Source organism: Calonectris borealis, chromosome 4, assembly GCF_964195595.1.
Source record: "Calonectris borealis chromosome 4, bCalBor7.hap1.2, whole genome shotgun sequence".
Classification (NCBI taxonomy): domain Eukaryota; kingdom Metazoa; phylum Chordata; class Aves; order Procellariiformes; family Procellariidae; genus Calonectris; species Calonectris borealis.
The window spans coordinates 19,277,871-19,294,803 of NC_134315.1; the positions used below are offsets into that span (position 1 = coordinate 19,277,871).

General features: G+C 37.6%; 1 protein-coding gene across 7 annotated transcripts in view; it reads right to left on the reverse strand.

The window, feature by feature from the left end:
* The window catches only part of KCNIP4 (potassium voltage-gated channel interacting protein 4), a 472,927-nt gene that overhangs the window by 4,098 nt on the left and 451,896 nt on the right, over positions 1 to 16,933 (reverse strand). For all 7 annotated transcript variants that reach the window (XM_075148842.1, XM_075148844.1, XM_075148840.1 and 4 more), the window contains 4 exons: positions 12,682 to 12,752; positions 5,501 to 5,608; positions 4,262 to 4,366; positions 3,877 to 3,939 (listed from right to left, as the gene is read on the reverse strand). In XM_075148842.1, the coding sequence (XP_075004943.1) occupies positions 3,877 to 3,939; positions 4,262 to 4,366; positions 5,501 to 5,608; positions 12,682 to 12,752 (347 nt within the window). The remainder of the gene's footprint in view (positions 1 to 3,876; positions 3,940 to 4,261; positions 4,367 to 5,500; positions 5,609 to 12,681; positions 12,753 to 16,933) is intronic.

Sequence of the window (16,933 nt, forward strand, 5' to 3'; positions counted from 1 at the left end):
ACCCTGACATTCACCTACATACACCTTAGTCCTTTGCCTCTGTTCTTCATGGTGCTGCTGTAAATATGAAGCAATGCCTGAGTCAGACCATTTTCCACCAGCACCAAGCAGTGAAAGGAGGCAGGTGAGGAACTGGGTAGCGCCTAGCCCTTGCGTTAGCCACACTACTGTTTCCCAAGACCTATCTCTGCTATTTGGTAACTTACGTAAAGCAAGACAGACAGCAGCCACTTTCTGCGACTCAGTCCAGGATACCTAGGGCAGGATAGCCCATTTCTCCTGTGAGAGCAGGGAGACTCCTGGAGTCTGGATGGCAGACTGGCATCCAAGCATATGGGTATGTGGGGTAGGGGGGCAGGGGAATCAGGTCATACACATTCCCTGTTCAAGATAGAGGGAGGATGAAGGGAAGCACCTTTGCTGTCCTCACTTAACCATGGTCAAAGGTAGGTCCTTATACCCAGTGATTACAGAAGAGCACTCTCGAAGCCTGAATGCTCTGTAATTCCCTACATAACTGCTTAACGCTTTGTGAACGGACAGGCCATTCTTTGCATTGGGACTGTGAATTAAGAGTCTTAAACTTGCTGTATACCTCGGGCTGTACAGTTTACTGTATTGATAGTTGTGCCAAACCAGTACTCAGCACAAGGAGGTGATTTTAAAAAAGGCACACGCTTGTATAATGAGTGTTTAAGAACACACCAGAGGTTCTTGATGCTACAAAAAAAGTCTCAGGAACCTATCCCAGGAACCTGAAGTGGAGCCTCTGTATTCAAATATGCTCTGCTGTGTTCCTTCTTGCTCTTAAAGTAAGTATGCCGTGCTTTCCTTAGTTATGACAACACCAGTAAAAGGGATGCACTTCTAAGCCCCAATAATTTGTCTTCCAACTCAAAATAGAGGAATGGCAGTTCTCAGAGGCTGGCAACTCTTGTCTGAGAGATCATTCAAAGAAAAGGCTCCTGCAGCCTTTCCCTGGCAGAACAGGATTCTAGTCTGTTTTAAGATGCAGATTGGAGGGATCTGAGCTTCAGAGTTTGGTTGAACGTTTTCTGTGGTGCTTGTCTCTTGGCACTGTTTTGACTCTAATCTCACAGCTAGAGCTGGAACCTAGGGGCTGGCAAACATATCCTCTGTATACCTTTAGCATATTTTCAGGTGCACCAGATGCTGGCTGCCATATTCATCAATGGGCGTTCCCATTCCAAGGTCTGAGGTACAGTCATTTGTTACGGAAACTGGCAGGGAAGGTTTTCAGCAGATGTGCTCTAACATCAGCCTTAATTCCAAAGGAGGGTTCTAGATGAGGAAGCAACCATAGCTGCCACACCCTAGGGAGCAGCAGGTGTGCCGTGCTCCTGTCCTGAATGTCCTGATCCTGGTAAGCCAAAGGTAATATAGTAGAACTAGCAGTGGTCTAGAGAGAGGGCCAAGGGTGATTAAAGGTTTGGACTGGTTTCCCGAGGAGGAAAAATTGAATAAATGAGTACTTTACAGCTTGGAAAAGAGATACTAAATGAAGGGCAATAACGATAACCACTATTTTTCCATAACACAAGAACATATGGAAAACATAAAAATATTATATGGCACATCTAAAACACAGGCAGATTTACTACAGGGACAATCACAGGATCATTTAATTTTGCTTTTGGCATTGTTAAATGCTCATGAAAGATGAGACTCCTCGCTCCTGAAGTGATGTGACTCACTGCACACTGAGGAAAGAAAGGAGCCTGAACCTTACCTTTCTAGATCAGTCTCATACCCATTAGGATATTAAAAAAAGGTTTTCCTACAGCTGTATCTTAAAAGGAAGCAGCCACTATTGTCCTTTGTGAAAAATGTAACCCTGAAAAGGCTGAAGCCACGTTAACTCCCAAATCAAATTTCCTGAAGGACTTGGATTGAACCCTAACCCCAAATCTCATTTCTGAAACCAAATCTTGATATAAACATGAATTACACACTTCACAGCTCAGAGGTCTTAATAGAAGAACAGGTCTTAGTAGGTAGACAAAAAATTAGGCTGCGAGATACTTTTTGTATCAAAAAACATTGCCACCTTTGAAGTTAAAAGCAAGTGAAGGTGAGGTAAGTGGCAAGATGAGAACAGTGTCTCTGTTGTGTAGCGGTTTAGAGAGCATCTCTCTCTCATGTATTCTGAATACTCAGAAGAGGTAAATAAGAAATTTTCTAAAACAGAACTGAGAAACTGTGAATCACATTGGAAAAGGAGAGCAGGCAATTCCTTACTGAAGGTACTAATTTTCTTTGTAAATGAACCACTCAGCCCATCACCATAATGGCTGTCATATCCAGATTAACCTTACATTTAATTTCTAGAACTCTGCAGACCTCAGCCGGGAAATAAATCTCATCTCTGTTTCTGATGATCACTCAGCTTTAGCAGAGCAAATGCCTTTCGTTCGTATTGAACAAGGCTAACAAGCTAGAATGATGGTCAATGCAACAGAGCACTGCCGACAGATAAGACACTATTCCATACCCATTGCTAAGCATATACAGAACAGCCATAGTTTGAAGAGCTGTCATCTTTCTTTCATCACCCCAAATCAGTGGATTAAAATCAGAGAATCACTTACTAGATAGCTGCTCATGAGAGCAATCCCAAAGAATAACTACAAATGCTTATAAAAATTTACCAATTCTAGAGCATCTTTGCTATTTCCTGTTCAACTTTCCCTATTGCAAATGGTGATAAATCTGTCACTCACTAACTGCATTTATCTTGCTAGTCTTGTTCTCTCCTGTCTCTTGTCTACTACTCTCTTCTTGGTATAGGAGATAAGAAGCAATACACACAGGCTATATTGCTGGTCTGTGTCAGCTTCGTATTAATCAGAGTCAGCCTGGATAAGGCTGAGGTATCAGCAGAACGCTACTATGATTCCGTATATTTCTCACTGTAACAAATAGTGTTGTTTTTATTTGCCATATCATTTTGCATAATGTAATCAAGCCTATCTTAACACTAAATCCAATGTGACACTTTACAGTACATAACAACCTCTTATCATGGCAAAAACTTGTCATCATTATTTTGTACTATATCATGTTTCTTTTCCTTGCAATTTTTAACTGACAAATTAACAGCAGTTCCTTAAATTTCTGAAAATACAACTTATCTTTCCTCGAATCATCTCCTGGTCTGAAAGCAAGCTTGTTTCTGAAGGGCAGAGGAGTGAAAACAGGCTGTAATTCCTGCTGCAGAAGTTTATTCTCATTCCTGGCTCAAGAGGCAATGAGCTGCTTTGAGCCATTGAAGGAAATTAACAGCCACCTGGGTAGTGTAAACACTTGCAATTGATAATCACAATCAGTTCTCACTCCCTTGCCTTGAGAAACTTGCCTACTGTTAACTCCTGCCATCCAACACTTCGCAAGCTCCTTGCACTCTCCCTTTTTAAGGCCTCCAGCAGGTCATGACTCGCTGTTTGAGAAACACTCCTATAGATGATAAATTTTCAAGCAATATTGTTATTATTGCTGTGACAATATGCCAATTGTAACAGGAATGTGTTCCCCAGCATGGGCAGAAGATAGAAATAAATATTTAGCTGAATGTGAAGAAACTTCTTGCTGTCAAGTACAAGCAAAATGCTGTTAGAGAGGGGATGCAGACACAATTGTCTAATAAGCAATGACAGCTTGTATATAACATCTCTACTACAGATTCAGGTCACAAATTTATTTACATTTTCCGTGTAATGTTGTACATACATACTCTGCCTTGGAAAAATACTGTCCCTGGCATTAGGATTACCATCACTGTCACTCCAGAAATCTGTATAGCACGAGGGTAGCATGAGCCAACAGATACAAGTTCAATACTTATCTCTGGGTACTTACTTTCTGGCAGCTCTCGATGAATTCGTCTATGGTAACTACTCCATCTTTGTTTTTGTCCATTTTCTGTTCAGAAAGAATAAGAATGTATGTTTATCCTCCTGAAATCCTGTGTAAAACAAGTCTTTTTTATTGTTCATTTCAGTTGTGTGTCAGCCTAGGCCAAAATGCTGTGAAGATGTAGTGAGTGATACACTAGAATAAGCTTAAGGAGCTTCTTGTTGACAAAGCAAGGTGTAATGAGTAGATCTGAGAAACTTAGGATGGAACCACAGAGAAAAAAAAAGGATTACAAAACTGGTAGGATATGCAAAACTGTTAGAACAATTAAAATCTTTCCATACCTGCTAACAGCAGTCTTTTTGGCTCCCTATGTTACCTGACCCACCTGGAAGAATGTTTCCACATGTTGTCTAGGCGCATCCTCCTTGAGAACAGGATAGGTGCATTTCCCCATCATATCATATATTGCTTTCATGATATCAAGCATTTCCTGAAGAGAAAAAATATGTGTGTGTAACGCAAGGTATGTTGTAGACACTGCTTTGACTCAGAACACATAAATGATTTTTAGGATTTACATTTTAGAACAAAATTTTGAGATTGTGCCTGTTATTTTATGACTGAACAGCTTCAAGAAGGAACTACTATGTTCCTAGAAATTCTAGCATGTTAGTTCATCTTTCATAGATAAACTTGTTAAATAGATGCAGATGTATGATTTCGATTTTAAATGATTTAGAATATGTGCAAGTTCATGGATTGTGGGAAGAATGTCCTGAGTTCTTGTGAATAAAACTAAACAGGAAAAGAAGTCCTGTAAGAGCAAGTGAATGGTCAAAGTACATCAGCTTCTTACAACTGAGTTTTCATTAGAGAAAATAGGAACACCCATGCACACACCTGCACATATGCAAAGACTCCTCCTTTTATATCAAAAGCTTTGAATTTTGCTAATAGAGTGGCTTGTGAAAACGATAAGAATAATTATTTAAAAAGTCATCTGCCAGTATGGTGAGAAATTATTCTATAGATCTCCTTTTTATAATAATCACAAAGCGTTTTTCTACAAGTGTAAAATTATAAGTGTCATATATATATATTTACATAAAGACCCAATTTTGAAAAACCATATATTTTTATGAAGGCACTCATTTTGTCCCACTGTAATTGAAGTATGTGTTTAAATCCTTGCAAAATGAAAATGTGGGAATCTTTTTATATAAATTCTGTTTCAAGTAAAAATTTTTAGAAGTAGATTTATAAAATGGGTAACAATTGTGGCCCACATAATTAATTCTTTTTTGTCCAAATATCCTACTGAACTACTTTATTCTAGTGACTGTATGTGTCAATACACAGGCGTAAGTTGAAGCCAAACGTTTCTGTACGTGGAGAATTCTGACCTTTTACAATTTCTGTGATGATTTTCCCTTTTCAACTTTTATATATATCTTTAAAATGAGAAAATTACTTTATTTTTTAGCATGTCTCGTTTCATAATATGTTATATGTTTATTTATGTTGTTAACATATCTAATTTGAGAATGAAACCATTCTTCTTTGAAAACAGGACTTACATATGCAACCTTTAGTTTCAGTGATTAGTATAAAAAGTAGACCTTACCTCTTTAGTTATATATCCATCCTTATTTATATCATACAAATTGAAAGCCCAGTTCAGTTTCTCCTGTACTGTCCCTCGGAGTAGAATTGAGAGACCCATAACAAAATCCTAAATAGACAAAAGGTCCTGGTCAGTTTGGAATTGAGCAGTTTTTCACAAACAGAAATCCAGAATAATGCATTTGTCAAAAGCACGGAAGTCTGGAAAGATATGTTGTTTCTTTCTTTTGCTTCATAGTAAGTGTTAAGGTTTGCTGGTTACTTAAATAATTAATAATTTAGGCACTGTATGCCACACATAATTAGTAAGTAAATTGAGTAATATTCTATAACGTAAGCCATAATTTTCTGTTAGTGGATTTATCCTCTGAAATGCCTCACATAAGCAGTTGCTGTTGAACTTAATACCAGGGAAAAGCATTCCCTGTGGTTTAATGGTCTAAAAAAAATCTTAAGTGGGAGTTAGATTAATCTAAGCACAGAAGACCAATTTTGGGAGGACTATCTACTAAGGAACATTAAATTCTTGTTAAATCTATACCATGTTGGAAGTGGAATATGTGGTTCCCAGACCTCTTAGATCAATCTGCTGCAATCAACATTTGAAACTTCATGTATGCTATAATACTTAAACCTTTTATTGGAAATATGATAGGGAATAATATTTATTATGTGTGCATGTGCGACCTTAATGGTTTTGTGACCTGCCAGTGCTCTATTTCCACAGAAATAAATCAGAAGACTTTTGAGATTATTTATATATAGTATTTGGTTATAGATTTTTGTTTCATAATTAATATTCTTTTGACAGCACAAACCTCATTTACATTTAGTGAGCATCTTCCAGACTGGAGAAAATATCAACTGGGATGTGTCATCACCTGTCTTCTGTATTTCTTAGCATGTTAACTTTTTTTTTAAACAATGGGGTTTTTTTCTAACTGTCTCCTCCACCTTTTTGTATTTGAAAAGCTTGTAAACCCATGTATCTGTGAAATCATCACCATTATAGGTTGAGCAGAATGTGGCAGAGCTTATATTTAAATGTGCATTTCTACGTCATTGGCAAAGACATACAGGAAGTCTTAGAGTAACATTAAAGCAGAAATTATAAAAGCTGAAAAATTTCTTATCAGCACCTGCAAAGTTTATGCATTTCCTTAAAACAGGAAAAATGGAAAAGACTGCACTGATGTTAGACATAAATTACAAAGGTTTGAGGTACCGCACAGCCAGGAATGTATACCCAATACAGTGAAGCATACAGATATCATGGCCTCAGATGGCACAGACAGCTATTTTGACAGCTTCAGTCTTTTTAATAATTCAAGTGGTATGCTCTGGGTTTTCTTAGTCTGTCATAAATTTCTGTGTTATTGGTATATGTGCCCTTTGGGGTAAATGGATACATGAATCTTGAGAGTTTTGCTCAACTTGTCTTGTCTACATCTCCATGACTAATTGAGGGTCACAGGGTTAAATCTCCAAACAGCTCTTTAACAGTGTACTATTAAGGATTAAAATGTTCAAGAAATTCAGAACAGATTTGATCACATTACAGCATTAGCAATTAACCTTTTTAATTCAGTACCATTTCTTTACATCTATTCTGCACTGTTTTACATTCTTGATACAGCTTTTCCTGAAGTCCTTTGCAAAGGTCTCCAATAACTTTATTTTCTTAAGAGTATTATATTTCAGAACTCTGAATTTATTTTTGATGTGGCACCAGCAACATTTTTGCATTTATTCTATCTAAATCATATCTATTTTTCTTTTCCTGATTATTTCTCTTTCTTCCTTTCTTTGATGCACTACCCGTATGTTAGCTGGCTTCCTGGCATCATTTATATCCCCATTTGCAAGACTGCCCTTCTATCATCAGTGTTAAAAATCATGCATCAAAAAAACTTGACTTTATGCTGTTTTGCATAGGACTGAATGTCCTTGTAAAAGCTGAGACAACTCAAAACCTTCTAGATGTGTGCTCTACACTTTGCAAAAGTAGGCCATCTCCTTCCGTATATCATGAACGTGTTTGGAAATCATACATAGGTCAGTTTGGGTGCATTGCCTTTGTCTGAGTGTTGTCCTGTTGTGCAGGAATCTACCTCAGGAACAATAGAAAGGACTTATTATAGGAGGAAGTTGTAATGACTTGAATAAGGACCAGTTAAGATGGGATATATTTTCTACACACTTAGTTTCACGCAATTTAAGAATATAGCAACAAAATCATATAGAAATGAAAAATCTGATTCAATGGACATAGGCTAAATCCACAGGGTATTTTGGGCTAGATCCTCAAAGAGAAAAAGGCCCTGCATGGTGAAAGGCGATGTGTAGGTCAGGAGCGTTATAGCTATGCTAGCTGTTAAGCTAGTAATCCAGTGCAGAATGCCATAGTAGGGCACCAGTACTTAGGGTAGCAGGTAAGCTCCGAGAGCATCTGTCTATATGCTTGTTACCAACAACTGAGTGACACTTGAATCAGGCACACCATTTAGCACAGAGCATGAACCCAAGTCGCCATTACAGTATTAGTGTACAGAGATGTGTTTTCCTTCCTGGTTTAAACATGTGCTTTCTGGAGAGAGGGGGATTCTACTTTTAGAGCCTATTTATTTTTGAATTAAGATTCACAGTACTGCTTGGACATTTGCATCCCCTAGGGATGCCAACACTGTCTTCTGAGAGGGACAGTGCTGCTCAGCTGTGCACCTAAGGAGGGGTGCACTGATCTAGGGTCACAGAGGAGCCTAAAGCTCTGGACTGAGACACAACTCTAGGTCAGGTCTCTCTTCAGTCTGTGACAGCAGAGTTGGAAGCACAGAAGTTTGTGCTTTGGTACTTGCCTTTACTCCTTTCCTCAGCTTCTTATTTCCAACTTTCTAGCTTCCTGCTGAGCATACTAATACCTGTGAAGACCTCAATTAAATGCCAAACTCTCCTGTGCCTAACTTTGATTCTGCAAGAAAGGGGAATGTCTCACTGAAGGGTTGCAAAATGGAGCATCATTGCACCTCTATTGGAGATCCTGTTCGCTCAGTATCACAGCCTGCCCACATTTCAGTTCTGCCCTAGAGCTGTATAAAGCCTCTGGTTGTGATCTGGGGTTAACTCATATTTGGTTTTTTTTTTTTTTTCCAGCAGTGATTAATTATCTCTTAGCAGGGTTGTTGACGACTTTCTGATTGCTTTATCCCTCAGTAAATCTTTGGGGAGAAGTAGTTCATTAATAAATTAATTAACAAGCTTAATATGTGCTGTCTCAAATCCATAGGAAGCTTAAAATTATTCCACCTGATCGTGTGTTCCTTTATGTCTTGTTCAAGGCCAGAAGAAGTAGCTAGGCAGGCACCTAAATCCATTTTTTGATTTAGCCCTTAGGATTTTGGAAAGGAATCAAGTGATGAATGTTGGTCACAGAAGTGGTGGAGCCCTGGTGCACGTAAAACAAAGGTCACCGAGGAGGTGCTGCTGTTAAGAGGAAACATATTTCTTTGTAGTTGCTTTACACCAGCTGGTATTAAAACGCTTATGAGATCACCACTGTCTGAGAAAAATTAGCTCATTTCCTACATGACATGAACAAGGCTTTTTGTATTGAACACAGAGAATCACACTTGGATACATTCATTAAACTGCTATCCTCATATTACTGCCTTGGAGACAATGACTGTTTATCACTGTTATCATTAGTGAAATACCAAAGTTGTGTTTGATCTTAAGACATAAAATAAGACATAACAAGGTAGGTTAATTCCAGATTCTCCTATGGAACTCGGCTAACATGCTTGTTAATTAATTATTTAGTGCAAAATTCTCAGGTAACAACTGAGGAACAAAGCAGTCAGAAAATGACCAACAACTTTGCTAAGAATTGTTAATCATTTTTTGGAGAAACAAATACTAATTTATTTTTGATTAAAAATGACAAAAAGCTTTAAACATCTCCATTGCATTTGGGCACAGCTTTGTACTTTAAGGCACTGAGAATTGGTGGGATTACTGAGTGACTTTCCTCTCATCAAGATCACATTTAGAATAGCCTTGTTATTCATCTACAACGAACTAAGGATACTAATTTGGATATTTGCATGTGGGTGCAATGTGCTTTACCTTTGACTATATGTCTGAAATTAATTAGCCTCAATTTTCCTGACTGTGTAAATAGCCTTGAGGTCCAGATCTTCATTTTGGTTCAGTTACAGTATTCACGAAGCAAGTGGAAACCTTGCTTTCACATCTGTCTCTGTCTGATGGAAAAAAGAACTTTGGTTCACTAATATGCCAAAAGAGCCCTTCAATAGCTGGGTCACTAGGTTTTCTGAAACTCTGTTTGCCCCTCATGTTAAAGCAAAACTAGTTGGCATAACTAATGAAATAAGTTAGTCTCAAAACTGATACAATCACGGGATAAGGAGAGATAGGTTGAAGCAGCTAGTTTGTTTCCATGAGTTTGTTTTTATGCTGCGTAATATGCTTCAGTTGGAGAGCCTGACTCTTATCAGAGAGTATACAGAACTAGGTATGACAAAACCCTAAGGACATAGCAATCTGATCAAGCAATCTCATCCAATGAAGATGTGTGATTAAGTTGTGCCAAAGTCTAACACTTCATTGTTGATGGTTGAAAATTTGAGGAAAAAAGAGCAAAAAGTGAGAACAAATTCTCTCTTTCTTCTTCCCCACAACTCCAGCTACCTCTGCTTCATTACAAAAAGGAGAGTGCAACACTCAAAAAATATCATTCTTACCTACATTCTTTCAGTACCATTTCAGATTTTCATATCCTTTTTACATAGAATCATAGAATCATATAATCATTACGGTTGGAAAAGACCTCTAAGATCGAGTCCAACCATCGACTCAACACTACCATGACCACTACACCATGTCCCTAAGCGCCTCATCTACATGTCTTTTAAATACTTCCAGGGATGGTGACTCAACCACTTCCCTGCACAGCCTGTTCCAAGACTTGACCACTCTTTCAGTAAAGAAATTTTTCCTAATGTCCAATCTAAACCTCCCTTGGCGCAACTTGAGGCCATTTCCTCTCATCCTATCACTAGTTACTTGGGAAAAGAGACCAACACCCACCTCGCTACAACCTGCTTTCAGGTAGTTGTAGAGCACGATGAGGTCTCCCCTCAGCCTCCTCTTCTCCAGACTAAACAACCCCAGTTCCCTCAGCCGCTCCTTATACGACTTGTTCTCCAGACCCTTCACCAGCTTCGTGAAGAGAGCCAAAAAGTGGTTTTCATCATAGATCATTATATTAAATTGTATTTACTCCTACGCTTTGATGTAGAAAGTAAACTGGGATGAATGATTATTTATTTTCCAAATTTTTAAATCACCCCCTTTTTCTCCATCTTTTGTGCTGTTTTTTTGCTAATGGAAATTAGAAAGCTGGAGTATGGGTTGGTATAGAAAGAATATGGCATAGTTGCATGTAGGATAAAAAGGAGCAGGAAAAAAATGACATGATTGTATTTTCCACATTTCACAATATCTACTTTCACATTTCACAGCAACTTTGATTAGAAAAAACCTAAGCATTTTTAACATAAGGAGGATGCTTTTAGAATGACTGTCATACAGTTTGTAAGTATAATGCTGCTACATGGTGCAAGGACACAGAAGTAAGTTTTTCGACAGCAGTGGAATTATGCTGGATTCATAATTAGTGCAAATAATATCAAAGTGGGGATCGCTCTGTCTGAGTTGATATTGAACAAAAGTAAGCTGGAAATGTCTGTTTTGGCAATGGAAAAACCACTGCTTCTTTTATTTTCCTGATTTATTTTATTCCAAAGCCTTTTTTTGTACACAGGTCTGCACTTTGAGATATTCAAATCCCTTAAAAAGGACTTCTTATCTACTGCACTTCTTAAGACTTTCTGTCTGAGATACAAATGTCAACAAATTGTCCAGGAAAGTTAAAAAAACTTATTTTGTTCTCACTATTCTTAATGATTACAGCAGAAATACTTCTCAAATACTGATGCTAAAAGTGTTTTCTCTCATTGCCTCTGCTGTTGCTGATTTGACCAGAAGGATTCCTTGTAGAATTAGCCTACGTACAGAAGATGTGAATAAAATCTCCATTCCTGCTTCTAGTTTCACATGGAGCCTATTGATTTCAGCTATCCAGACAAAGGTAGATGGGGTTCATGTTTTTTAAAAGAAATGGAAATAATCCCCCAGAAAATGATCTGGTTTTAGTCCCAATTGAGGTATATATTTCTGATCACAGTGCACCTGCGTGGCAAGGCTTCTCCTTCCATATTACATCAATAATAAAGCAATGAAAATGCTTTCAAAAAATTTCTGTCAGATCTCACAACATCATTCACTCAAGTAAATCATAAAAACGTGTATAGGACATTTAAACAAATTTAAAGTGGGTGTATTTATCACAATCCAATCTCAAGTTTTAAGGATAACATTCATCCATTATAAACAAAGCAAAACAAGGCAAAACATGACAAAGCAAACATATCCTTTTGCAGATGAACTGAGTTTTTTTTTTTAAATCTATAGCTTAAAATAATGGCTCCTTCACAGTTTTTTGTACACCCTGTTTTCACCTAAACTATTGCAGTGAGTTGCCCTTTTTACTATGTTATTGCGTTGATGATATCAGCCTTTGCAGGCGATGACATTGGCCTTAGCAGGGAAAGGCAGAATTTTGAAAACAGATTGGGCAGTTAAATGGAGGAAGGATGAATTTCAAACTCTTGTGCTTATAAATACATTTGCTTTAAAGCTTTTTTTTGTAGAGCCTTCTCCTGAAAACTAATAGAGTGTGCGAGCAATCCTATTTTGGCTGAGTCATCCCCATAACATTAGTTGTAGCTCAGAGTCCTTCTCACCTTGCAGAGGCAGGGAGGAAGATCAGGATTATTTTATGTATAAATTGGGCTACCCTTTAAATGATCAGATTTATAAAAATATTACATAGCAGCACAGTCTGAGTTACCATTTTGAGATATACAATTGTAAAATAATAATAATGACTTTTGCTAATACGTTGGAAAAACCTGGAACTTGAGTCATATAAGCTAAGTTTTTCATAATGTGAGCCATATAACAAAAGTCTCCAAACTGGACTTAATTACAAGGAATGGCAAAATATTCAATTGCAGAGAAAGAAGTAACAGTATCACTTACCTCAAAACTTACAGATCCATTGTGATCGGTGTCAAATGCATTAAACAGAAAATGTGCGTAAGTTGTGGAATCTACAATTTAAAACAATAAAAATAATTCATAGTAAGCACATCTTACTGAATTTAATTTCATTCCATGAAAAAATTTGATACCAAGATATATTTTGATACCAAAATTTGATAGCAAGACTAAATTTTCAATTCAGTTTAAACTTCTTTTTTGGCAGGGGAGAAGGGATAAATTTTAAATGCAAGTATGTGGGTAGCTACACTGTTATGAACAGAAAATCTAAAATTCTAGTCTAGAATGTCTTTATTTGTTTTCATTCCCATTTCTACTAACCACTAATACATGAATGAATAGCAAAGAAGTCATGTTATTGTATGCTGAAACAACCTGTGTTAATGGGAACGCAACTTTATCAGTTAAATGACCGTGACAGGGGATCTATCTCATATGTTCAAGAAGAAAAATGCGTTCATTTCTTCACTTAAATGAGGGAAGCAGACACTATCATCTGTGCATCTGGCGTATCGTTTTTACTCTGAAGGCAGGTCTGTTACCCAGGTTGAAGATGATCTTGTCAGAAAGGTGCTGGTGCGCTCGGGTCCTATGCTCACCCACAGGTGAGAGAAAATCCTGTCCAGAGAAGCAGATTCTTAAAGCTGGTTTGCTGCTTAGTTCCCATGAACATCATATGAGAGCTAGGTGCTTAAAAACGTTGGAAAAACTGGCTGTGACTAACTGAAGTGGTCAATAAGACTCTGAAAGATGACCTTAAACAAGGGATCCCTTCACTAATTATTTGTATACTTTTCAAACCTACTGACTAGTGCATATCGATTCATTTTAGAAACAGAAGACAGCATGAATATAAATCTGTCAAGCCTCTAAGTTTTTGTAAAGATCCATCTTTTTATTTCCACTGAATACCTTCTGAGAGGCACAACCTGCTCTAGGAGTAATATCTTGCAAAGAGAAAACTTCTCCAGAGACTGCTCTGTTGCTGTGAGGTACAAGCTGCTGGGGTTGTGGGAAGTCAGCTTTCCTCGGTGTCTTTTCCCTACCTCAAAACCATGCAAATTAATGTAGGCTGAGGTATTGTTTACTTTTAATACTCATTGCTTTGCTCTTTCTACTTCCTGTATTTACATTAATTTTAGGTTAATTAACGTTAACTTCACAAACTTTTAGTAAAGTGAGAAGTGATATGAAATCTGTGTCCCCCTTGCAGGGCAAACCCCTCCTATCATGGGAAAACCTCATCAGTGCTGTGATGCTTTTTTCTGATTTCTTGGCACTAGACCACTTTGCCGTTTCTATTAATCCTGAAAACGTTTATTTGTCACAGCCCAAAATATTGTTTTGAATTAAACTGAGTGAAAGTCTTGGGTCACTCACCTGAAATGCCACCTTGACCCTGAGGAACCAAATATACCAAAACTCAAAAATTTGTACTTCACAGATTCAGACCTGATATTAGTAAGTAAAGTCTCTGGTCTTACTTCAGTATGTTAATTTCATATTATGTGAAATAATTGTAACAAGAAAAAACTCTGCAACCTTTAATTCTTATGTCTGTTAATGCATTTTCAGAGAATTAAAAAAAAAAAAAAAACACTATTGAGACATTCATTCATTCATCCATGTATCCAGTCATCAGTGTAATTGCTTAAGCATGGCCTAGAAGAAAAATTCCTACTTTAACTGAATACTGTAAATTTGTTGCCTTCACTTTATATTTAGGATTTTAATAGTCATATTTTCTATAATCTACTGAGACTTCTGTTGTGCAACAGACTATGCTATGCAAACCATCTTCAGGGAAAAAACATATTATAGAGGTATAATTACTGTAAACTGAATTTTAAATAGCTTCCCCTTCTCTTGGCATTCATTTCTTACAGACATATTCCTAATTATTTTCTGTAGATTTACAGAAAACATAAAGGTTAACACAGAGGTTTTTTATTGTTTGTTGCCCATACATGACACAATATACTACTCTTTTTGTATGATGGTATAGGAAAAAAAATCTCTAGCTGAAAAATCTTTTCTTTCTAGTAACCCATTCTGAAAAAAAAAAAAAAATCAGGGGTCGTTTCCAGGGTTGTTTGTTCAGGTAATTCTGGTCCGAAATTTTGCCTTCAAAAACACTGCAGGATGAGGTACACGAGTCTTTTAATTAGACCTACTTAATGTGATTCCCCCCTGCCCCCGCCCCCCTAAATCTTGAACATTAATTATGTTAGACAAAAGCTTAACTTTTTAAATAAAATAAGTTTTCTTTTCAGGGATCTGGTATCATAACTAGTAGGCTAAATTGATGTTTTGACAGGTTGAGACAGGAACAGATATTAAATCAGAATACCTTTGAAATACACCATTAAAGCATTTTAAACATCAGAGACAAAAAATGGTAGTCATTATACATCCAAGAGTATGCCTTATCAAACCATGAATATAATCTGTTCTGTTCATAACTGAGGAGGAGTGTAATAATTATTCAGTGTCTGGATTCTCATCTACAACCTCTCCGGCTGAAGAACAAATCCCAAGTTATATTTCAGGCAATCCATTGCATGAATGCAGGGGGCCTATTCATTCACCTGTATTTCTACAAAGAAGTTACTGGAGTGCCTTTCTGGCATGAAAGCTTTTTACAAAGCCTTTTAAAATACATCAATTTTACTGCAGTTCTGTGTCATCTCCTCTGTTACTCTTACTATGGCTCCCGTTATCCTCTTTCTACTCCTCCTGTCCCTTATCCTGGATGGGCTTGAAAGCCACTTGGTGAAGTGACTTGCTGGATGACATTGGAAAATGACTTTTTGGTGATTGCTTGGTCACCCTGAAGCTTAAAATCTTACACAACATCATTCTGTTTGCTCAGATATGAATTGTTATCATGATACATCATGCTTTATCTGGTTTTGCATTACATAGACCATTGGGGCACAGATCTACATGTATGACATGTTTTAATTTGGGGACAACTTTCAATATTTTTTTTTCCCCTTTAATACTCAGACATATATAAAAACAATATTTTAAGCGCAACTGAAATTTAAAGGCCTCAGCTGCACACATTATTTTGGCAATACATTGAAAGATTTAAGTCTCCCGTCTAGCTGCTTAACTAGACACTTAAATATGATGATCTCACCCTGTGGTTATCATGAAGGGATATGCAAACACAGACAATTAATTGGGCTTTGAAGATACCTTGGCTAATGTGAGGAACAAAGAATAGACTTTGGCTCCCATACCTCTCAGAAAATGGGAAAAGTCAACACAGGCACCTACAAAACAGCACAAAACCTACACAAAACTGTTCAAGTCTCAGTGGGCCCACAGAAATTAAAGGATTACTGATGTGAGCTGTTACTCTTTCAAGGAGATTCAGCTCTTCTGCTGTTTCCACTGAATATTTTTCCTGAAATTTTGAGGAAAACTACATAAGGCTTTCACATTTGTTTGTGCTGTTTTTATGTACTGCTAAGGCTGCACGCCGTTGCGTGGAGGCCATGGAGGATGGGGAGAGGAAGGGGACAGCTTCTGATGGTCACTTCTCGGTGCTCTTCACTGAGATCTCTGAAATGCCTTTATTGAGAAAGTTAAAAATGCTGTTACTAGTACACAACAACAACTGTTACTGATAAGTGAATTATCTGGATTCGATACTTTTCTACCCTGTTAAAAATCTAACTTTTTACTGTATTTCACTAAAGTTAAAAGAAGGAAGAAAAAAATACTTTTTTTTTTCTCTTCAGAAAAATATATCTCCCTTGTTGCAGATAGAGTAATGGCATTGTTGAAATTGCAGTGAATAGTGTAAACGTATGCTCCTGTAATGCAGTATTGCCATTGCTGCTAAGAAGCCACAAGTTTTACAGGGAGCTTGCCCCAGGGCGGAGGCTGGTCAGCTTGCAGCTTTGTTTCCCGTGGTTTAGCTGCGACAGCAGTCTCTGTCACAGGAATTGATCAGGTTTCTAAGGCTGATTGGTTTTACTCTTGTGGTGCAGCTATAGCTTTATACGGGTAGCAGAAACAAGCAGTTACTCTATGTAGAAATAGATCTTTATGACTCTAACATAACGATGCAGCGGAGAGAAGAACTTTTTGCTTTGTACGCTAACAGAGGCCTTGAGCAGCAAAGAGACGGGATGCAGCGCAGAGAAGAGCAGGTGTGGGCTGAGAGGGGATGGGGCAGAGGCTGGCACTGGAGACCCCTCACCTATGAACAACTCAC